The sequence below is a fragment of the Phocoena phocoena genome, chromosome 3 (assembly GCF_963924675.1).
Source record: "Phocoena phocoena chromosome 3, mPhoPho1.1, whole genome shotgun sequence".
NCBI lineage: Eukaryota > Metazoa > Chordata > Mammalia > Artiodactyla > Phocoenidae > Phocoena > Phocoena phocoena.
Window position 1 is genome coordinate 112,666,133 of NC_089221.1, and position 23,599 is coordinate 112,689,731.

A 23,599-nucleotide genomic window follows, 5' to 3' on the forward strand; every position below is an offset into this window, starting at 1 on the left:
GATTACAGAGGCGAAGCGGACTCTAAGCCTCACTCGGTGGTCAGTGAGGATTGGGTGTTGGGCAGTGCTCAGCCTCCTGGGCTCCCAAGGGCTGAATGCCTACCAGCTCTTGTCTTCAGCTCTCTGAGAATCAGGGAAGCTCCAGGCCTCTCTGGACGGGAGTGTATGTGGGATTTAGAGAAAGAATTTATTCTACACATCCTCTGCCCAGGGCCGAAAACGTGGGTCGGCCTCCTAGCCAGTTTCGCACCCTCAGCTCTGCAGACTGAAGAACTGTTACTGACCTCTTTGAACCTGTTTCCTTCTCTGTAAAATGGGTCTAAAAACAGTACATGCCTGATACTGTGGTGGTGAGGATTAAATGAGAATTCGCATGCCAGGGGCCCAGGATAATGAGGCAGAGGGGTGGGCCACCAGCTGGGCAGAGAGGAGTGAGTCCTGCTTAGGCTCAGCCCAGCAGTCTGTCCTCTGTCCTTGATGTCAGTGTCAGGTGGTTCCAGAAACATCCGCCGGCCTGGGTGATTACTTGCAGATGCCTCCACACCAGCAGCTTGGCTTCAGTTGGTGTTGTACCTGTTGACATCAAGACGAGAGCATGTGTTCAGACAGCTTTGGCTTTACTAGGTACATTCCCCACATACACATGGCTGCTCTAGGCTGACAGGAGCCAGGCACTCCTGGACCATCCATTGCTCTTTGAAGAGGATAGACTGGAGGGGGAGGGATGCTCTCGTGGAGATATCTCTGTGCCCCATCTTTCCCTTTCTCCCTCCAGCCTGGTCCCTACATCTTCTGGGGTGCCTTCCACTGCACAGCCCTCATCTGGAAGCTAGCACGGCAGCCACCATGCTCAGAATTGTTATAGGAACTCTGTTCCTGAGAACTTGCTATGCTGAACCTGTTAACACTCATCTTCTCATTTAATTATCATATTGGCCCTCTAAAGGGCATATTGCTGTCCCCATTCTATAGATGAGGAAGTCAGGAAATTCTGGGGAATTCCCTGCCTGACCACCACCAGGACCTTGTGGGCTGGGCCGGGAAAACACAGGCCACGGGAACAAGCCCTGGGTTGCCCCTGTGTGTCCCAAAGAGAGTCTTACGCCCTGATCACCCTGGCTCGCCGACTCTGCCCTCCCCTGCTGCTACCCTGGCTCCCTCCATCCCTCTCTCCTTGCCCAGTCCTCCCTGGCCCTTGAGCAGGTCTGCCCACCTCACGGTCTGAAACTTCCCTGGATAATGAGAACCTCTCACTCTCAGATCATGAATTGAGGGAGGGCCTACACTGCTCCCTCAGTGTGGCCAAAAGACTCAGCTCAGGGAAAAACCAACCTCTGGTGTCTGTCTGGTCTCCTGGAGTAGAGAGCCCTCCCCTTCTCCAGATCCCAGCCCAGCCATCCACCTCCTCCCAGATGACCTCAGTCTTACTGGCTGCTGCTGAGACTGAGGCCTTGGCCTAGGGTAAGGTCTGTCCACCCTTGATAGGAGTGTTTCCTCCATAGTCAGAGCCAGAAGAGGCCAAACAGATGAAGATGAGAGCCCCAGGAAGTACAGGAAATGCCTTTTTTGTTGTGAGCCCTCTAACCTCAGCTTCCCAGAGAAAGGAATGTGATCTTGGCCCCAAGAGGTCTGGCCAGGTGGCAGCTGACTGAGCACACAAGTGTGGGTAGTTAGGCCAGTAGGTGGTGGGCATTTGGGCAAGAGTTATCCAAAACCCCAGCTAAGCGTATGCTGGGGGCACAAACAAAGCAGGGTCATGGCAAAATTACGGTGTTTTTCAAGGACTATGTTAATTTAAATAAGAGCCCCATGAGGAAAGGCAGAATTTTGTAGGACCAAGAGTACTAATATTCCTTCTATTTGGAGTGATCTGGGGGCCGGGGAGCATCACGTCATTATCTTTGCCTGAGACCTTCCTTAATCTGGGCATCTTGTGTGGGAAAAGGTGGTGCCAGGCCCTTTCCCTTTCTCCTCGTCTCCCTCAGTCTCCTCTGGGCCTCCCTCTTGCCTGGAGGCCATTCTGCCTCCCTGTGTCCTTCATCCTTCCTGCCCCCCTTGCTGACACCGGGGCATTTCCTGGCGCCCAGGAGCCCTCCCCACAGCTGAGCCACGTCTGTGCATCCAAAGCCCTGCCTTCTCCTCCCCAGTCGGCGCTGAGTCACAGCCCCTGGCAGCCCTGCCTTCGACCCCAGGAGGCCTCTCGGGCAAGTAAGGGGCCTCTCAGCCCTGGCAGGGCTGGCCAGATGGAGGCCAGGCTCCGCAGCAATAACCATGGCAACTGGTAGGGGGTGGGAAGAGCTGGCATTCTGAACTGGCATCAGGAACTGAGGGGTAGCACACAGCTGATCGAAGAGAGGAAGCTGTGCTCTCCCAAGGCAAAACACCCTCATTCCTATTCAGAAGAAGCAAAGTGTATATCTTAAAATACATACTCACACACATATAGTGCTTACTACATGCCAGGCACAGTTCTAAGAGCTCTACATGTATTTATCCATTTAATCCTCATGCCAACTGTAGAAGGTAGGTGCTGTTATCATTAGCCCATTTTCTGGGGCACAGAGAAGTTAAGTGGCTTACCCAGAGTCACACATTAAGTGGTGGAGCTGGACTTGGAGACCTCACCCTGCAGTCAGGGCACTTCCAAGCTGCCTCAGAGGCAGAGCCATGGCCCGAGGGTGGGCTGACCTCGAGTGTGACCCTGAGACTGTAGCAGGTGCATCCTCTTCACCCCAGAGGAGCCCTGGCCTCAGTGCCCCCGAGGCTATTGGTGGAGGAGGGGCCAGAGCTTGTGAGGGCCTGGAAATAATCCCTGGCTTCTCCCCAGCTTTGAGGGGTATGCTGAAGGACCTGGAGGCCAGCTGGCTCTATCCCCCTGGTCCCAAAGTGGCTGGCACTGGGCATTGCCCAGGACAGCACTTGGAATGCCTCCTACAGCCTCTGCAGGGTGGGCAGGTGGGAGGAGGGAATGGAAGGAGGTGGGCCCTGCTCGGCATCAAAGTCTCACACCTCACTTGCCCACTAGCTCCTCAGCCAGGCTGGCCAACTTACTAAAGGCCCCCAGACCCAGCAAGAGTAGCAGGCTGAGGGTACCCTCCCCTCACACCTTCTCTTGATTTCCTAGGATTCTTCCACCATTGGAAGGCCCCCCTACCCAGGTGTCCCCTAGCGGCTCCGAACTTGGTGAGGGCTCCCAGCCTGATTGGCCAGGGGGCAGCCGCTATGACCTGGACGAGATTGACGCCTACTGGCTGGAACTCATCAACTCGGAGCTCAGGGAGATGGGTAGGTGACCCGCCAGCTGAGAATGGGGTGGGGGCAGGCCAAGGAGGGTTTTCTTCTGAACCCCAGCACCCTCACCCTCAGAAGGGCAGTGGCCATGTGGGCTTTGGCACGCCACAGGTCTGGGGGGAAAGTCCCTGCTGCGTTACTGATCCCTGTGCTTCAATTTCTGTAGCTCTCAGATGGAGGCAATAATAGCATGTCATTTATACGGTTTGGGGGAATACTGTAGTAAGTGTGACTGTTGCATGAAGATTGAGTGAGCGCTAGGAGTCTAGGATTACAAATGGGGCCAGGGTCAGTTGGTATGGGCCTTCTGGCTGGAGCCCACCGTGTCCCAAGAAGGGCCAGCTCTGCCATATTCGGCCACCTTCCCAGGTCCCCCCCATACACATAGCTCGAGCAGTGGGTTCCCCACGGAGCCGGCTGCATCCCAGAGACACTTCATGGTATCTGTGTGTACACAAGCATGTGTGTGGTCGCAAGAAGTGTCTGAAGTCAACACCACACCAGGCCCCGGGGGCCTTTGAGGTTGCGTGGTCCAGCGCAGTCAGGTTTTGGACCATGGAGCTGGGGTCCTGAGGGTGCAACCAGTGAGTGGGTGGAAACCCTCCTGTACATCTGCCCTGAGAGGCCAGGCTCCTGACACCCTGCCCTGCTGTCCCTCACAGAGAGGCCAGAGCTGGATGAACTGACGCTCGAGCGCGTACTGGAGGAGCTGGAGACTCTGTGCCACCAGAACATGGCACGGGCCATCGAGACGCAGGAGGGGCTGGGCATCGAGTATGATGAGGATGTCGTCTGTGATGTGTGCCGCTCTCCCGAGGGTGAAGATGGCAACGAGATGGTCTTCTGCGACAAATGCAACGTCTGCGTGCACCAGGTAGGCAGCCCCCATCGCCGTCAGCATGCTGTGCGGGCAGGCCTCTGCCTGACCCGGTCACCCTGGCTGTAGGGGTGCTGCAGTACTGTGGGCATGGGCCCCTAAGAAGGAGGGCAAGGGGGTGGAAGGGAATGGCGTGAGTGCCCGTGGTGCGAGGGATACCCAGGGCCCCTCGGCTCAGCCCCCTCAGCCAGATTTGAGTAACGCCCATTGGATGGTCTTTCTGTCCTGTCCTGCCGGCCTCCCTCAGATCCTCCCCACTGAGCACCCTACCCCCTCCTCACCATCCTGACCTTACAACGAGGTAGCACAGTGTAGTGCTCGAGAGCAGAGCCTGGAGCCAGGCCACCTGGTTTCGAACCATGGCTCTGCCCTTTGCAAGGTATTTGATTTTGGGTAAGTTTCTTAATCTCTCTGAGCCTCTGTTTCCTCAAGTATAAATAAAAGTAAGTTGTTGTGAGGATTAAGTTCCTTACTATGAGTCATTTGGTTAGAACGGTATAGTAAGAGTTGTTCGTGTTTGTTAACAGTATTGGTATTATAAACCAGGTGCCGCCTGACCAGGCTCCCCTCTTCATCTTGGGCCCCAAGGCTATAGGTCTGGGGCATCTCTGGGCCTTGTTTGTAGAAGATGTAGAAGACCTGACAGGAACCCAGTGGACCCACTCTGGCCCTAACTTTGAGGCCCTCCCTTACCCACTTCTGCTGGAATAGCACCCAGGGAGCTTAACAGGGCTTCACCTGGCTGGCAGGTTGGTAGGCAGTGCACCACCCTCCTCATTCATCTATGTCCCTTATACCCAGCAGCTCTTAGATCCATAAGCCCTAGGTATTACCAGAAGGGTGCCCAATCACAGATCCCTGTGAAAAAAGATGAAAGCTCTGGGCCTTGTCCTCAGGCAGCATACATACCCAAATTTGTATTCAATTTTTTTTTTTTTTTAAAGCCGGCCTCTCGCTGTTGTGGCCTCCCCCGTTGCGGAGCACAGGCCCTGGACGCGCAGGCTCAGCGGCCATGGCTCACAGGCCCAGCCGCTCCACGGCATGTGGGATCCTCCCAGACTGGGGCGCGAACCCGTGTCCCCTGCATCGGCAGGCGGACTCCCAACCACTGTGCCACCAGGGAAGCCCTTGTATTCAATTTAAGGGTATTCATGGATGCCCCTGAAATCCATCACTGATTAGGAACCTCTGCCGAAGTGACTGACCTCCCAGCAGAGGGCAGAGCTGAGCCCTTTCACAGAGGACTGTGAGATGGTGAAATTTCAACGCACAGCCCACGCAAAGAGAATCCCTGGAGCCCTTGCATTATAGTCCCTTAGGAGATCTCTTTGGCAGAGATGAGTAGCAGTGTCACTCTGGAGCTCCTAGCTTGGGCTGGGGCTAGGACTGTTTGTAGCCAAATGCTGACCAGACGCAGATTGGCCAATGCCTCTGACCTGTGACCACCCTGCTCTTTCCCCAGGCATGCTACGGGATCCTCAAGGTGCCCACAGGCAGCTGGTTGTGCCGGACGTGTGCCCTGGGTGTCCAGCCAAAGTGCCTGCTCTGCCCCAAGCGAGGAGGAGCCTTGAAGCCCACTAGAAGTGGGACCAAGTGGGTGCACGTCAGCTGCGCTCTGTGGATTCCTGAGGTGGGCAGATGTGGGGCTGGGGCGGCCCTGGGGCACAGCCGTGGGGAAGTGGGTCTGAACAGAACTCAGAACCCCGACGGCAGAGCACTAGGAAAAGAAGGTGATGGGCCACGTTAAATGGCGGATCTCAGGTGTCGAGCCTGGGAAGAGCTCAGGCAGCAGCCCACAGGGAACTTTACCCATGGACCTAGGCAGAACTTGGGTGGCTATTTCCATGGGAAAATGGGATTATGAGCCACTGGAGGATCCAGGTGGTGTGAGAGCTGGACAGAAGTCAGGCAGCCGACTCTAGGGCAAAGCAGGTTGTGGGTCTACCCAAATCTAGGCGGTGGTCCCAACCAAAGTCAAGTGCTTTTTTTAAAATGAAAATAAGCCAAATGACCTAAAAGGAAATCAGGTGGGGAGCCTGATGAAAATTGGAGAGTAGGGCTGTGGCTGGAATGGGGGTGTGGGCTCAGGTCTGAGTCTGGGGGGGTACTATGGACGATGGGCGGAGCCCACAGTGAGTTAGCAGAGGCCCTGGGCTCCTGTCTTACTTGAAATGTGAAATGCTGACATTCGCTGGCGTTTCAGCTCTCTCCCTGCTGTGTGCCCTGACCTAGAATGAGGCCCCACTCCAATGCTGCCTGTGCCCGGAAGCAAGCCAGGTGGCCCTGTCAGCAGGTGGCCCCTCCCCTTCCTGGGCTCGCAGTCTGAAAGTCCTTGCTGGGACCCACATCACAGGTTTCTGTGATCATAGTGGTTATGTCAGCAATAGTCACTCGTGGCCACATCAGCATCTTGAAGTCTGGGACTACCTCTGAGTATACCTGGTCTGGGCACATCAGGGACACAGGGGATCAACAAGGACCTACCGTGGGGGCTCTTTGGTTCAGGATCTCTGGGCGGGGGCCCTTTTTCCCTCCTCAGGCATGGGCAGTAGGAAGGCAAATGTACCCTGCCTCTGGGGCTGAGGAGTGGGCTGTGCCCAGGAGATGGGCATGGTTATAGCCCTGTCCCCGTAGGAGGGGCTAAACAAAGGCACATCCCCCTTGGCCAGGAAAGCCCTGGAGGTCCCCAAGAAGAGATCCTACCATGGGGACCTATAGTCGCCACCCAGAAAAATAACTAAAATAAATTCAAGTTCTAATAAGAACTCTGAAGATGCTATTAACAAAGGCCTGAGGTACAAAAGAGAGGGGGACCTCGCATGTACTCATCTGCACATGGAAGCATCTCTGTCTTGAGACTCACATAGTCACAGGCACACATACACTCAGTCAGTTACACACACGGAAGCGTACTCTCCCAGTCACAGTTTAAGCCTAGCCGCTATAGAGCACACACTAACACAACGTGGTCAACTTGGGAAGTCAGGAAGGACTTGGGACTCTCCCACTGCCGTGTCTGCCCACCACCTGGTTTCAGCAGACAGGCCCCCCATTTAGGTGATCCCTGGAGGCAGGCTGGGGATGAGAGGCCTGATGCAGCTCCCTGTGTCCTGCCCCAGGTCAGCATCGGGTGCCCCGAGAAGATGGAGCCCATCACCAAGATCTCGCATATCCCAGCCAGCCGCTGGGCTCTGTCCTGCAGCCTCTGCAAGGAGTGCACGGGCACCTGCATCCAGGTACACAGCCCCTTCACCCCGCTGCTGCCCGGGAGCCCATGTAGGAGCCAGCTACACAGAGGGGTGTGTCTGGGACACTCTGTAAAGCAGGCCACTGCCAGCACCCTCCACCTGCCCCATGGTGCTACAGACAGAAGCACTGATGTGCCTGGGACAGGGACCAGAGCCAGCACCCCACCTGCCGGGCACTCCTCCATCCCTAGTTCCACTAGGCATGGGTCACAGGCCTGGGGAGCCAGGCTCACCACCCCGTTACAGTACTGAGGGGGCTTTCCCCAAGAGCAAGGGTCTGTGGGCTTAATAAATACATTGACCTCTCTTCTGATGTCAAACTTGACATGTGAGAGGGGTAAGAATCAAACTTTTCCTCCAACTAAACTAACAGGCTCTCCCTACACGTGGCAGGGCTGTGTTAGTTTGTTGACAGTAACGGTTCCCAAATTCTAGGGCGTATCAGTATTACCCAGAGGACTTGTTAAAACACAGATTGCTTGGCCTACCCCCCAGAGGTCCTAATTCTGTAGATCTGTAGGTGGCGCTGAGAATTTGCATATTTCTAGCAAGCTCCCGTGTGATATTGATGCTCCTGGCCTATAGGTTGGGAAGTGGGAGGGTCATCCTTTCTCTCCCTTGTCTCTTCAGGAACAGTTGTCATTGTAAACAGTAGATGTACCTCCACTCATTTATAAGACTTTCAGAATGGTTTGTGAGTGCACCGTAAACGGCCACTAATATTTCGATGGGTTATTGCTGAAACAGTTGTCAGCTACCCACAGGCAGCATCCCACGTAACTCAGGCCCTGAGTTGGCCCTAACTGACTGGACAGGAGAAGAAGGAAGGGACCCAACTCCAGCCCCTCTTCCCAGAGGACAAGGGAGGGGCACAGCTCCCCATCTTAGATAACATTGCAGGAGCAGAGGAGGCAGGGACCCATCAACAGCCTCTTTCTTTCGATGCCTCAGATCCAAAGTCGTTGTCCGCACAGAAGTGCAGCTTGTCCCCAGAGGGATTGTCAGTCATCTGACTGTTGACTTCCCCAGGGTATATGATGCTGTCCAGCTCCCCCAGAGCTCCCCTTCCCATCTTCCATGACTCCCTCCACAACCTGCAGGATGTTGGCAGCCCATGCCATTTTGTTTAGGGTCTCGCCAGCATTCTGCATTCTCAGTGTAACCCTGGGGGATGCCCCACATTGTTCTTCCCTCCCACCAGGGCTCCCTTCATACCTCACGCTGCCCTTCCTCTCCCTCTAGTGTTCCATGCCTTCCTGCGTCACGGCATTCCACGTCACATGCGCCTTTGACCACAGCCTGGAAATGAGGACTATATTAGCAGACAACGACGAGGTCAAGTTCAAGTCGTTCTGCCAGGAGCACAGTGATGGGGGCCCACGGGGTGAAACCACGTCCGAACCCGTGGAGCCCAGCCCAGCCAGCGAGGACCTGGAGAAGGTGACCCTACGCAAGCAACGGCTGCAGCAGCTGGAGGAAGACTTCTATGAGCTGGTGGAGCCAGCTGAGGTGGCTGAGCGCCTGGACCTGGCTGAGGTGCTGGTCGACTTCATCTACCAGTACTGGAAGCTGAAGAGGAAAGCCAACGCCAACCAGCCACTGCTGACGCCCAAGACTGACGAGGTGGACAACCTGGCCCAGCAGGAGCAGGACGTCCTCTACCGCCGCCTGAAGCTCTTCACGCACCTGCGGCAGGACCTGGAGAGAGTGAGTCCCCCTGCCGCCCCCCAACCCGCCTGCCCGGTGGGCAACCCAGGAGGCCTTTCCACCCCTCCCTCACTGCCCTGGAGCAGCCGTGGTTCACCAGGATTCACATTGTGAGCTCTGGCCAAGGCGCTGAGGGCCTCGGGGTCTCAGACAGGGTTGGGGTAACTGAGCGTTTGTAGAACAGGGGAGGATCCAGCTCTGAGGTCTCTGAGTCCCTCTCGTCCCAGCCCTTTTGCAGGCCTGGTGAAGGGTGGGGCCCCTGCCAGGACTGTGAGGCTGGGAAACACCAGGGCTGGGGCAAGGACCCAAGCTCCTGACTCCTGGTGGTCTCTGTGGGCCCTGCCTGGTCCCAACACACGTGCTTTGCTTAGAGTCGGAGGCAGGGGAGGAGCTGGGAGTCACAAGTGAGTTGAATCGGTGTAATAAGCACGTGCTGGGCCAAAGCAGGGAAGACAGGTGTGAGTGCAGCTCCTGGGGGTGCTGGGTAGAGGAAACAGTGTGAGCAGAGGCACGGGCTGGAGACCAGCTGAGGCCTGTGTGGAGTGGAAGGATGGGGCTGCGTGGGTGGACCAAGGTGTGTCTGGAAGCTGCAGAAGTGTTCTAAGCGGGGACTCTCCTGCTGTGGCTGCAGATTCCAGATGCTCACCCTGGAGGTGGAATCACGGGGCCCAGATGGAGTGAGTGCGTTGGCCAGAAGCCCTCAGCTGTGCCCTGGGAGGCAGGGGATCTTGCCTTGGTCCAGGCGCATCGCTTTGGGGGCTGAGTGAGATGAGGAAGATGTGCAGACACCTCGGTTTTGGGCTGGGCCGTGGAGGTTGGGGACCAGTGAGAGTTGCTTTCCTAGAGCCTGGAGGCCCCCCAGAGCCTCTAATGCCTGCTGTTCCTCCCAGAAAGAAGGGGAAAGAGTCCTGCCTTCTGTGGAGCGTGCCCTTGAACTTGGCTTTTTTGGTACCCCTCCCCTGACTCCTCCAGCTGATAAAGTACCACCCCCCAAGTTGGGGGCACCCCAAGGATGAAGCAGGGTGTCCCAAGCCCTTGATCTAGTCCTCTGAACCCCAGGTTCCGTTCTGGCCTCTCCTCTGGGTGACATTCAGTTCTAGGATTCGGAGTACGAGGGGTCATGTCAGGGGGACACAGACTCACATGCCTGCCCGCTGCCCAGGCCATGCTGGGAAACAGCCGGGGTGGAAGCATCAAGGGGGCTTTGTGTGACTTAAGGCAAGCTGCTTTACTTAGGCATGTCTCAGTTGGCGAGTCTGTAGAATATGGTTAGAGCAATTCAGCAGATGTTGTGCTGTGGGCAGGGCGGGGCGGGACAGGGGGGCATGGAGGTGGAAGCTCTGAAACTGGACCCGGCTTCTCCACCCTCCTGCACCCCACGCATCTGCCCTGAGGCCTGGTCACGTGGAAATGACCCTGCTGGCCTGGGAGGGAGCTTACTGCCTGGCAGCCAGCCTGCCACCAGGTCAGAAGGTGGGAGGCAGGGGGATCACCAAATGTCCACGGCTCCAGCCAGGACAGAGAGCAGGGCCACCTACACTGCAGTCACCGCTTCCTGGGTAGCCCAGCCTCCTGTCTCCCAGGGCCATCAGGTACAAATCCTTCCGAGACCAAAACTGCTTCCACACTTGTCCTCAGGCCACCCTCGAGTCTCCACCCGCAGGGTCTCGAGTACAGACACCCTGCTTTTAGCCCTCCTGTTTCCAAACGACTCATCACATCTGACCTCCCTGGTCTGTGCTGCTCAGCCCACATGTCTGGCCCTGGCTAGGCTGCGTGGAGAGGTCAGGGGACGGGCTCACCTATTGAACCATCACCCTGGAAAAAGAGATGAGAGGTAGATATTGCCATCCATAAGGAGCAGATGGGGAAGGTGGGGCTCAGAGAGGTGAAGAAAGCCTTGGAGGAATGTGTGTTTTCTAGAGTTGAGTTGAATTGGGGCCTGAATAGGAGAGGAGTTTGTCAGAGAGTTGTTGGCTTATTCTCTATTCTGTACATTTCCTGGGCAAAAGTACCCCCTTATCAGTCCCCCGACCTCTCGACCCCATTGTCAACTGGTACAGGTGAAGCCAGGGGCTGAGGTTGTCATGGGCTAGGATACTGAGGTAGCTCTGGGGCTCCTGGGTCTGTGCCTCACAGACCCCTTTGGTTGAGGCACAAAGCCCTCCAGGTGTGAGTTGGTCCACTCTTCCCCAGGAAGAGGAGGCAGGGCCAGCCTTGGAGTCTGTGCAGCTTCTCAGGGTTCAGGAGGGCCCTGTCAAAATGCTGCTTCTCCAGCAGCCTCCAGGCTGGGCTGAGGGGCACCAGCTGAGTGCAAGGCCAGGGAGTGCACAGCCCTGGCAGGCTGAGGAGAGGAAGTCCTACAGCCATGCGCCAGTTGACCCCCTCCGGTCCAGCCTCAGATCTTTTCACGGCCATGCGTTGGTGACTCGAGTGAGTGAACAGGGCCGAGAACTATGCCATGGGGGAGGCTTTCTGCAAAGACCCATGACTGTTGGTGGCCTGGCCAGCAGGCCCAGTCTCTGACCATGACCCTGTGCCAACAGTCAAGAGTATCCAGCCTGTCTCTGGGCACCACGCCAGCTTGGGCTGGATGCATTGAGGATTCAAGGCAGGGGTTGAGACTGAGGCTGTGTGTAGCCTGGGTCTACATTCAGTTCCAGCACTTCCAGCTTTGTGCCTTCTGAGTTATAGTTTCTACTTCTCTGAGTTTCAGTTTCCTTTCCTGTAAAATGGGAATAAGGATCTAGCTGACCTTAGATCCCAGGAAAGATAGGGGATAGAGCTTAGCACACTACCGTCCATTGTTAGTGGTGGTTATTGTTGCTGTTCTGTGTCTTAGAAGGGTGGGCTGCTCAGATGGCGGCCTCCAGGGAGGACTGAAAGGGCAGGCCCAGTGCTAAGGCCCAGGAATCATGCATCCTCCCTGATTGATTTGCCTCCCAAGGCAGGAGTTTTGCTGAGAGAAGCAGGGGTCATGCTACCACCAGCATGAAATCCCATTTTACGGTCAGCCTAGAAGATATGCTCTCCTAAGATTTCAGCCTTAGGCCTCAGCTGTGGCAGACAGCACAGGAAGGCATGGCCACTGCAGCCTCCCAGAGTTATTCACAGCTGACAAAAAAACTGCAGCTCTGATGATCAGCGATCAGCCCAACAAACACCGGTTGGTGTCCCCTAGCAACTGTGCTCGTGGTTTGGGCTACGTGGGGCCTCACTGCCTGTGGCTCTGGATCTGGTTACCAGGAGTTTATTGAAGGTTTCACCTGGCCTGAGAGGAGCCGAGAGGGCAGGGGCAGCTTTCAGACACACACACACACACACACGCCCCAGGGGATGGACATGTAGGAACTCCCCATAGCTCTCTCCAGGAGAGGAAGGTCCTGCCCTCCCCCACACTCGCCACCTGCTTCCTCAGCAGTTGTCACACCTCGTTTACTCTGTCCTCAGTGCCTGGGTTGTGTCTCCTTGACCTCCCACCAAAGCCTGTCTTGTCCCGGGCAGCCGTGGCCTCCAGCCTCCAGCTCGTCAACCCCATGGCTCCCAACTCTAGGATTTTTTCCAACCCATTAGCCCCTCCACCCACTCAAAGCCTGTCACCCCCTCCAACTGCTTTGGGTCAATAGCCCCGAATCCCCAATCCCCCTTCTTCACCACAGTCTCCCATTCTCCCTGCTCAGTTCCTCCTTCACTGTCCCCTGCTTTCTTCACTCCCACCCCATGTGGCATTAGCTCACTGCCAGTCCCTTGCACCTGTGCAAAGGCCACACCCCAGGCAGAGCCTCACCCAGTAGGAGGCACTCAGCCCACCAGGAGCGATCCTATAGCAGTGAGCAAGTGAGCCCCCCAGGATGCCTGCCAGCCAGCCTTGGTGGGACACTAGCCAGCAGCATTCTGGGCTCCCCCGTTACCACCTGTCTGCACTCCTGCTCCCCTCCCTCAGGGCTCCCCCGTCTCTTAGCAGACCTCACCTCCTGTTCCTCAGACCAGAACCCTCCAACTCCTTGCCCGGTGGTGCCCTCTGTACCCGTTCTCTGCCCTTTTCTCCCATGTCCTCCCCTCCCCGCCCCCCAGGGATTTCTTTCCAGCCCACACCCCGCAGCACAGGAGTATCTATCTTGTCTTCACCCCTTCTCCGTCTCCAGGATTCCTCCAGTGTCCGAATTCATTTTACCTTCTCCCATCTTCAAAAGCAAGTCCTCCCTCCCCGTGTCCCTCTAGTCATGGGTTTCTCACCCTTGTTACTCTCTCTCCTTTTCTGTCATCCCTCACTGTTCTTACTTCCTTGCTTCTCACTCTGCCTAGGCTCCTGCCACCACCATATTCCAGAACCTTCCACCAGGGCCACCTACAGCCTCCATCTCCCATTTCTCCATCCTCATCCCCCAGCCTTCTCAGCAGTGGTTGCCACAGTCAAGCATGCCCTTGGTCTTGAAACACTTTTCCTGTGGATGCTCTGTCCAGATTCCCCCCGATACCCCAGTTCTGCTCCCTCTCTGAGTCCTGGTTGCCACAGTCAAGCATGCCCTTGGTCTTGAAACACTTTTCCTGTGGATGCTCTGTCCAGATTCCCCCCGATACCCCAGTTCTGCTCCCTCTCTGAGTCCTGGTTGCCACAGTCAAGCATGCCCTTGGTCTTGAAACACTTTTCCTGTGGATGCTCTGTCCAGATTCCCCCCGATACCCCAGTTCTGCTCCCTCTCTGAGTCCTGGTTGCCACAGTCAAGCATGCCCTTGGTCTTGAAACACTTTTCCTGTGGATGCTCTGTCCAGATTCCCCCCGATACCCCAGTTCTGCTCCCTCTCTGAGTCCAGCTTTACTCCCCATCAGGAGGCTGGCTCCAGCCCACACCCCCTCCCCACCTCCAGCATCTCATGCCCAGTATCCCCTGTCCCCACCACAACCTCCCCAGGCTCCATGAATGCCCCCTACACTGGTCCATTCTAGCTCAAGATAACTGGCTGGGAGTCCTCCCTGCCCCTCTCCTCTCCTCAGCCCACATCCAGGCTCTCTTTGCAAAACTTGCTGTTATCAAAACAATTTTATCAAAAAGTAAAACCTGCTTTTATTACTGATCCCTGCTCTAGTTCAGGGGGACTTTTCCGCTTGATTCTATTTTGTACTCTTTGATTTTTTTTTTTTTAAAGAGAACATTTTGTCTTTATAATAAGAAAAAAACAATGTAAGAAGTCTGATAGCCTGGGTGGGCTTCTAAGGTGGTATCTATAGTTTTCCCCAAAAGCCATCATGGAAGAGGAATTTTACAACATTCAGTAACATGGGGAGAAATGAGAGAAGTAATTGATGATTCCAGGGTGAAGTGGGAATAAGGGGTCACAATGTGACCAAAGTACCAACCAGAGAATGTTGGCACCATTGGGATTCTCACAGAATCTTCCGTAGCAGGAATCTCCAGACATAAGTGATTGTGTAATGTATGTGCCCTTATCATGGAAAGAAAATTGAGCATTTACCTCCAATATATTGTATTTTTAGTATCTCATTTATATCTTCCATGGTATGTTATAAAAGCAAACCTAATCAGAATTTCTAATTGCACCAAAAAAAAAACCCCAAACACTGGAAGTTCTAATATTTTCTTCCTATAACTGTGATGAGCTGTCAAAATCAATAATAGCCCATGCAGCTCACTTTGGAGGCCCTTGGCCTAGGACAGTAGTTCTCAGGTTCCATGGTGCTATGTAAAATGTATATTTGAGGGCCCCCGCCTCCAGAGAGTTTGATATTCCCCCAAGCCTGGGAATCTGTATTTTTAACCAGCCACCCCAGGGATTTGGGGGTAATCTTGGCCAGTAATTCATTTGAGCCTGCTTTAAGAAACCTTGCTCTAGTGTTTCGAAAAGATAAAAAAAGAAAAGAAAGAAACTGCATCTGTTTTTGTTTGTTTTCGGTACACTGACCTCTCACTGTTGTGGCCTCTCCCGTTGCGGAGCACAGGCTCCGGATGCGCAGGCTCAGCGGCCATGGCTCACGGGCCCAGCTGCTCCGCGGCATGTGGGATCTTCCCAGACCAGGGCATGAACCCATGTCCCCTGCATCGGCAGGCGGACTCTCAACCACTGCGCCACCAGGGAAGCCCTACATCTGTATTTTAATAGGAAGTAGACCTTGGCTGATCTGTTTTTAGGCTGGAAATATTGAATGGTTTGTTCTTAGGCCTCCAAAGTAGCCACGAATCCATCCACCTCTCTTCATCCCTACTGTCCCCATGCGTACTTGGCCACATGACTGCCAGGAGGAAAGAGACCAGGATATGAGGAGGATAAGGTTGGGCTGTTTAGATGTGGTGGACAGGAATGCCCTCTGGAGGTGATATTTGAGCCAAGACCTGAAGGATGAGGTCTAGCCTTGGGAAGAGAGGGTTGAAGAGCATTTGGGGCCAAGAGTTGAATGTATATCAAGGCCCCAAGGCAGAAGTGGGCTGGACACAGAAAGAAAGGGACTGGAGGACAGTGCGGCTGGACGTTGGAGGACTGTGGGACATAGACTGTGAGGATGACTGTGGGAGGTCAAATTGGGCAAGGCTCTGAGCTGTGGCTCTGGTTTTTTTAAGTGTGACAGGAAGAAAACTATATCTGTTTCCTAGGGCTACTGCGACAAAGTACTACAAACTCCGTGGCTTTAAACAACATAAATTTGTTTTCTCACAGTTCTAGAGGCCAGAAATTCTAGATCAAGGTGTTGGCAGGGTTGATTCCTCCTAGAGGCTCTGAGGCTGAAACTCTCCATACCTCTCTCCTAGCTTCCGGTGGTTGCTGGCAACCCTTGGTGGTGTTCTGTGACTTGTAGACCCATGACTCCAGTCTCTGTCGTCACATGGCATTCTCTCAGTATGTCTTCACATGGCCTTTTATAAGGACATTAGTCATTGCATTTAGGGCTCACTCATATCCAGTGTAATCTTAACTAATTACATCCAAGGTTCCAGGTGGACATAAATTTTGGGAAAGGACACTATTCAACCCAGTGCAGAATCTATTGGAGGTTTCAAGGGGAGGAGGATTTACATTTATGTTTCAAGAATATTGCTCCAGGATAGCAGAGAGGTCAAAACAGCTGGCTGTCCAGGTGAAGATGATGGGGGTGTCCAGGAGGTGGAGGAAGCTGTTGGGATGGGAGGGAGTCAGGTTCACCAGGAACAGGAATTCCCTGTGGTATTCCAGTCCAGTGGTTAGGACTCCACGCTTTCACTGCATGGGCCCAGTTTCGATCCCTGGTTGGGGAACTAAGATCCCGCAAGCTGTGCAAAGCGGCCAGAAAAAAAAGTTCACCAGGAAGGACTGATGGGACATACTGATGGATCAGCTGTGGAGCAGATGAGGAGGGGCTGGGTCCTTAAGGATGACTCCTGGGTCTCAGCACTTACACATCCCTGCTCCCTGGTCCCCACCACCACCCACATCCCTCCACAGTTCCCCCTGACCTGGCTCAATCAGGCCTCAGAGCCTGACACTCTAGCCACAAGGCCTTGCTCTCCTCTCCCCTACCTGGCCTTACTCTGGGTTCTTGTCTTCAGCCTGTGTCCCTCTGTGATCACCTCCCACCTGGCCTATCTGCCCCTTTCTCCAGGGAACCTTCTCACCACCCCCAAGTCTGGGTCAGGGCTGCCTGGGTCAGTACTTGGTCAGCATCTCTCTGCTCTGCTGGGCAGCAAGCTCTCAGAAGAAAGGGGCCCTGGTGGCACTGCTCGTAGCTGAGCCCAGGGCCCAACACAAGCCTGTGCTTAGGGACATGTGGGGGGAGTCCAGGATCTGCAAGGAAGTCAGACGGTGCCAGTGAGCTGAAGCAAGGGCAGGCTGGGCCAGGTGGCTGCCCCTTGGGGAGGTGCTGGCCACAGGAGAGCCTGGTGTTCACAGTCTAGGCTGGGGTGCGGAGTACTGCTGAGAGTCCTTGCAGAACCTGTTCTCCAGAGGCCTGCTAGCCTGGTTCAGGTGTTCCGGGGTCTCCTTCACGACTAGACTCAGGAAGGAGAGGAGGAGGCCCACGCCAGCAGAGAGGTCTGATGACAGCTACCCCAGGGCAGTAGAAGTGATGGTCATGACAACAGGCAGGGGCTCTGGAACTCTCAAGTCATGCCCAGGCAGTTAAGGATATGAAGACTGAACTCAGCCTTGAAGACGGAACCCAGCTGGAGGTAGAATCTGGTGGGACCCGGGATTCCAGTTCCACACTTTCTGGCCAGCTGTCCCTGTTGCTGCTGGAGACTGTGACCTAAGCTGAAGAAGTGCCAGAGCAAGGCAGTGTCCTGACGGGGAGGTGGCCTGGTCTTGGTCCCAGAGGTGTGATGTACCCTGAGAGCAGCCGGTGAGGGATGGCACGCTGGGCAGAGGGAGGTGCCAGGTGGCCAGGGAGCAATGTGGCGCATCCTTCAGGTGCTTCCAGACCAGTCACAGGGTGGGCCCTGTCCCATGGGCTAAGCAAGCTGGTCTCCCAGGCCCTAAGGGGCTCTTCCTAGCTGGCCTAAGGGAGTCAGAGAGGCCCTGCCCTTCCCCACGAGGAGTTCTGTCTCTAGCCGACCGAATATGGCCGAGTGCACTTGGGCCCTTGACCAGAGCAGCTGTGGGCCTGGCTCAGGGCCAGTGCAGCAAGTGGACACGGGTCAGCTGCGGGCTGGACCGCTGTGCATCAGGCAGGCACAGCCTGTCCGCTCAGAGCTCTTCTGCTGGAGTGCTCTCTACTCATGTGCTGGTCATTCGTGTCTCAGGATAGGAGGTGGTTTTTGCCGGGGTGCTTGTGGCTAAAGTTTCTTCAATGGAAGGAAGGCTTGGACGGGAGCCAAGGGGTGAACTTGGTGATCTCTCGAGGTCCCCACAAGCCTTGGGGCACTGTGTATACAGGGCAGGGCACCACGTTGGAAGGGCTTTGGGCACTGGCATGACTCAGCCCGGAAGTTTAGGCCAAGAAGAGGAAGGCAGTCGCCCGCCTGAGCTCCGCAGATGCTCTCCCTGCTGGCTGTGATCCGAAACACAGCCTTGGCCCCGTGGTTTGGATCAGAGTGTTGCAGCTCAGGGCTGAGGATGCATTCAGGGCCTGGGTATTGATTCCCAGATGTCCTGGGCAGGTTAGGCAGTGGTGGCCCCTCAGAGCTAGGAGGTCCGGGTGGTTGCTTATGAGTAAGGTGGAAAACCTCTCTTGTGTTTCCTCAGGTTAGAAATCTGTGCTACATGGTGACAAGGCGCGAGAGAACGAAACACGCCATCTGCAAACTCCAGGAGCAGATATTCCACCTGCAGATGAAACTTATTGAACAGGATCTGTGTCGAGGTAGGCGTCCCCCCTGCTGGCCGCCGCCACCCCTCCTCTGCACACCCTCAAGGGGCTGGGTCCCAGTGAGGATGTGCGTCTTCGGGGCCCGATGCGGCATGTGTACAGGGTCAGGGGCCACGGGCCCCCACCCCTACCCTCTGTATCCAGTTAGTAGGCCCAAGTGGGGCCCTGCCGGGGGTCCTAGGTGTGTGTTGGCAGGCAAGGAGCCAAAGATGCAATGTGGGCTTCGGACCTGCCCTCGTGGAGCTTTCTGGTTCACAGGGCGCTCAGGCGGTGCTGGGCCATAGTGGTTCAGGAGGAAATTGCATGTGAACAGGTACAAACCAGGAGTCCCAGCACCTCTGTGCTGGTGCTGGGGCAGGAAGGGCCCAAGCTGGCGAGCTTCCCTGAACCCCTGTGTGCCTGCGTTTCGATTCTGAAGAAGGCAGCTCTTACGCTTTTGCCATCACGTGCATTTAACAGATCCGGAAGTCAAAGGTCAAAGAAGCTCTGACAGCGGTCTTACTTATTAGCTGTGGATATTGCTGGACAGTAGGGCCCTGCCTGGACTGTTTACATGTTAAGGAAGGCAGGGCTTAGCCCAGAAAATGGTACTCTAATGTTGAATTCTATGCAGCAGAAATAGCTGGATGGGGGGATTTTTAAGCCAGGGGCTGCCACTGCCAACTCGGCCTGTGGGTCAGGCTGGGCCGGGAGTAGAGGGAGGAGAGCTGCCCGGCCACCACCAGAGCCAATGACTGAGAACCTGCTACTGCCCCACCCCCGCCCGAGAGCTGAGCTGCCTCGACTGCGCTTTGGAATCACCACCTACTCTGGCCCCAGAAGCCAGCACTGCCCAGGACAGGTGCTGGGTCATGGTGGGTCACAGCCATGCAGAGGTCAGGGCTGACTGTGTACCTCAAGGACCATGGCAGCTTCCTGGCTGCCCAACCTTTCCAGGCTCCCTCTCATCTGTCGGTTCCTTCGGCGAGCGCTGATTGAGTATAGACGGGATGCCGGGCTCTGTGGCGGGCACTGCGAGTACCCTGCCATGGACTGAATGGACAGGCTTCCTGTCCTCGTGGAGCTCACCGTCTGGAAAGACAAAGGAGAGTGGTGTCCAAGGGGCTGCCGTTGGCGCCAGTGCAGGGACAGAGGTATCAGGGTTGGCTTCATGGTGGTGGTGTTGCCGGAACACCTCAGCCTTCTTAGGACTCACTATGGCCACACCTCCAACTGCAGGAAGGCAGTGGAGAGTGGTAAGGTATGCCGTCACAGGCACAGGATTCCAGAACCACGGTCAGGAGCTTGGAGGGTCGGCATCCCCGCATTGAGCTGGAGACATTCGCAGCTCCTAGACCGGAGTGGCAGCAACAGGCCACCTTTTGGTCAGGGCAGGGCATTTGGAGAGAAGATTAGTTGGCTTCTGAAGCTGATGCCCTCAATGTTGTGACGCTTGACCCGTGGGGTGAGACATGGGCTACAGGCATATTGCTGAGGCCTGTCTGGCCAGAGGGCTAGAGAAGGTTTCCCAGGGGCAGTGTATTTAAGCTGTGAGCTGAACCAGGTGAAGGACAGGGCAGGGAAACTGCATATTTGGAGACCTGGAGGCCAGAGCTGTCTTGTTAGAGAAACTGGAAGGAAACTGGCATATCTGCAACTAGGGCAGAAGGAAAATGTCTGAAGTGAGGCCGAGGGGTTGCCAGGGTCAGATGTGCAAGGTCTTGTGCCCTTGGAAGGAGCTCAGGCCATGGTGAGGGCAGTGGGGGACTTGAGAAGCCCCTCTCTGAAGTATGTAGGCACCGGTCCCATGTGATAGATGAGAAGACTGAGGCCTGGCCTGAGGTTACACAGGGAATTAACAGCAGAGCTGGGAAGATTCCCGGAGTTGGGGCCACACTCCTCAACCTTCTCTTAAACGCTTACTCAGGAAGCTCTCCAGCCTCTGGCTGAGAAGCTGGGAGAAGATTCCTGGCAGCTCCCCACCACAACATGTCCCTCCCCTGCTCCATTGTGTTCTACGGCTCCCCAGACCCATGTGGTCATGGACTAAAAGGATATGAGGGCCAGGTGTGTACCCTGAGTCTCCCATCAAAGCAGACCAGGAGAGCGAGGCAGGGGACTTGCTCAAGGGCGCTGCCTGCTGTGTCAGGAGTGGAACCCAAGGCTCTTCACTCCTCAGAGTGTCCTGTCCACCTTCAGGTCTGGCTCCTTGGCCTGGCATTTAAGGCCCTGCCCTGTCCACTCACCTCCAGCCTTCCCACCCACCAGGACTCTGTCCTGAGATCTTTAGGCCATATAGATCAGACGTCCAGGTCCTACAAAGTGGTCTTCCACCCTCCTCGTGGCCCTGTGCCCCTCACCAAGCCCCTCAAGGGCAGTTACCCCTCTCTCCCACACTAGCTATTCCCCGACTCACTGGAGCCCCAGTTATCCCAGGTCCCACGTGGCTCAGAGCCTGGACCACAGAGGCAGGAGGAGGTGACCTAGAAGGCAAGGCACTGACTGATGGGGAGGACTCCTTGGATGCCACACAGTGGTCTTAGTTCTGGCTGGGCTGCTTGGGGTAACCATCTCCCTCCTGCTCTCTCTTTCCCTGACGCAGAGCGGTCTGGGAGGAGAGCAAAGGGCAAGAAGAGCGACTCGAAAAGGAAAGGCCGCGAGGGTCCGAAGGGCAGCCCCGAGAAGAAAGAGAAAGTGAAGGCAGGGTCCGACTCAGTCCTGGGGCAGCTTGGTGAGTGGCCTGGTGCACACAGCCAGGCTCATACCATCACTCCACTTGCAGCTCCCCACGAAAGGCCATGGGGACCACCAGCATCCCTGCTGCAGAGTGGGACGCCCGAGAGGGGTAGCCGGGCCCTTGCTTGCCCACGCACTCCTTCCAGCCGTAAAGGAGGCTGGGGTCTGGCATCCTGAGAGTTCCTCTTTTGTAGACTGGAGACTGGGCCCAAGAGCTCAGGGACTGCTAGGCCATCCTGGCGCTTCCAGGAACCCAGCCTCATGCTGGGAGGTGAGGGCCTGCCGTCATTCTCTGTCCCTGTCCCCCTCTGCCAGAATGTCCTCAAATGGGCCTCCCTTCAGCCCCAGCAAATCTTCCGGGAGCCACCCAGAGAGACCCATAGGAGTGGCCCTGGCCCAGCCCATCTCATTGTCACAGACCTATTTATGGCTGCCCCGTTAAGCACAGCAGTCCTAGAGGGACCCTCAGCCTTGGGCTTTGTCTCCTAGGATGTCACGTGCTTCCTCTAGAGCACTTCTCAGGGCAGGGGTGGTGTCCCCTTCCCGACCTCAGCTCTAGTGTAGAAGCCCCAGGTCATCTTTTATTTTCCTCGGTCTCAGGAAGGAAACAACTTGGGATCTAATGGGAAGCCCAGTCTCACCAGCTGCCACCTCCCAAGACCTCAGTAAAGGAGGGAGGGCCCATAGCTGGAGCTGGCCCTGGCATCCAAAAGGGACCTTCTACCCAGATATACCTTGCTGTCCGGTTCACGCCTGACGCCCATATCCAAGTTACCTGCTTTGGAAGCTCTGAGAAGCGACACATGAAAATCTAGTGCCCCCTGGTGGCCTGAGGGTGCTTTCCTCCATTCCTCCATCCCTTATGCCCCCAGGATACAGGGTGATGGGCAGGCCTGGGCGTCCACCTTGTGCAATCTCGAAGGGCCCTCGCTTGGTTTCATGCTCTGCTGTTGCCAGTTTGAAATTCTTAAAATTTTTGAACAGGGAGCCCACATTTTCACTTTACGCTCTGCTTCTCAAACTGTGAAGCCTGTCCCAGGAGCAGGACGTCCTTCTGGGGAGAGGGGTATTTGGTGTGGAGCCTGCTTTTTGGCGGTGTTGGCAGGATGCATGGACGAAACAAGATAACTCAACAGGGTATAGCACAGAGGGAAAGAGGGAGGAAGGTACGGTGGTGTGCAGGGGAGGGTCAGAGAGGGCTTCCTGAAGGAGAGTGGGACACAACACCTGCTGGCATCTCACCTGCCTTCTTTCTCCCTTCGGCCAGGCCTGTCCACTTCGTTCCCCATCGACGGCACCTTCTTCAACAGCTGGCTGGCGCAGTCGGTGCAGATCACGGCAGAGAACATGGCCATGAGCGAGTGGTCGTTAAACAATGGGCACCGCGAGGACCCTGCTCCGGGGCTGCTGTCGGAGGAGCTGCTGCAGGACGAGGAGACGCTGCTGAGCTTCATGCGGGACCCCTCACTGCGACCTGGCGACCCTGCCAGGAAGACCCGTGGCCGCACCCGCCTGCCTGCCAAGAAGAAACCACCACAGGATGGGCCCGGTTCACGGACGACTCCAGACAAAACCCCCAAGAAGCCCTGGGGCCAGGATGCTGGCAGCGGCAAGGGGGGTCAGGGGCCACCTGCCAGGAAGCCACCACGGCGAACACCTTCTCACCTGCCATCCAGTCCTACAGCCGAGGACTGTCCCATCCCAGCAGCTCCCGAGAGCCCCCCACCGCTGGCCCCCGAGACCCCAGACGAGGCAGCCCCAATGGCTGCCGACTCGAATGTCCAAGTGCCTGGCCCTACGGCGAGTCCCAAGCCCTCAGGCCGGCTTCGGCCGCCCCGCGAGAGCAGGGGAACCCGGAGATCGCCAAGTGCCAGGCCTGATGCCGGGACAGGACCGCCTTCTGCTGTGGCCGAGAGGCCAAAGGTCAGCCTACACTTTGACACTGAGACTGATGGCTACTTCTCTGACGGGGAGATGAGCGACTCAGATGTGGAGGCCGAGGACAGCGGGGTGCAGCGGGGTCCCCGGGAAGCAGGGGCTGAGGAGGTGGTCCGCATGGGGGTACTGGCCTCCTAAGTCACCCCCTGCCCCTGTCCTGGGCCCTGCTCTGGTCCGCGCACGAGGCCTCAGCCCAGTCACAACTGCCATTTCCAATCTCTGCTGAGTGTCTCAGACCCTCGAGGCTGCCACTCTGTTGTGGTTTTATTTTTAATATAAAGAGAGTTTCGAATTCCACACTATTGTCTTTCCTCTGTGCTGGCCTAGGACGTTAGGATTCCTTACATGGCTCTGGCCACAAGGACCGCACCAGGTCCTGGGCACCATCCCTGCCGCGGCAGCATCCCCGCCCGGCCCATGCGGTATTCCTGGGCTCCTGGCTACACGTAGGCAAGGTGAAGAAGAGCTCAGGACTCCAGCCTGCTGCCACTGGGTGACACAGAGTGTCATTTGGGCATTATTATGGCAGAT

At 56.1% G+C, this 23,599-nt stretch overlaps 1 protein-coding gene across 2 annotated transcripts in view; it reads left to right on the forward strand.

Moving 5' to 3' along the window:
• The window catches only part of JADE2 (jade family PHD finger 2), a 37,461-nt gene extending 14,255 nt beyond the window's left edge, over window positions 1–23,206 (forward strand). Inside the window, exons 4-11 of one of the 2 annotated variants that reach the window (XM_065873898.1) lie at window positions 3,125–3,285; window positions 3,954–4,165; window positions 5,631–5,798; window positions 7,288–7,404; window positions 8,659–9,123; window positions 18,292–18,409; window positions 20,997–21,125; window positions 22,398–23,206. In XM_065873898.1, the coding sequence (XP_065729970.1) occupies window positions 3,125–3,285; window positions 3,954–4,165; window positions 5,631–5,798; window positions 7,288–7,404; window positions 8,659–9,123; window positions 18,292–18,409; window positions 20,997–21,125; window positions 22,398–23,206 (2,179 nt within the window). The remainder of the gene's footprint in view (window positions 1–3,124; window positions 3,286–3,953; window positions 4,166–5,630; window positions 5,799–7,287; window positions 7,405–8,658; window positions 9,124–18,291; window positions 18,410–20,996; window positions 21,126–22,397) is intronic. The other variant, XM_065873899.1, reaches the window with a different exon arrangement.
• Window positions 23,207–23,599: the final 393 nt, after the last annotated feature.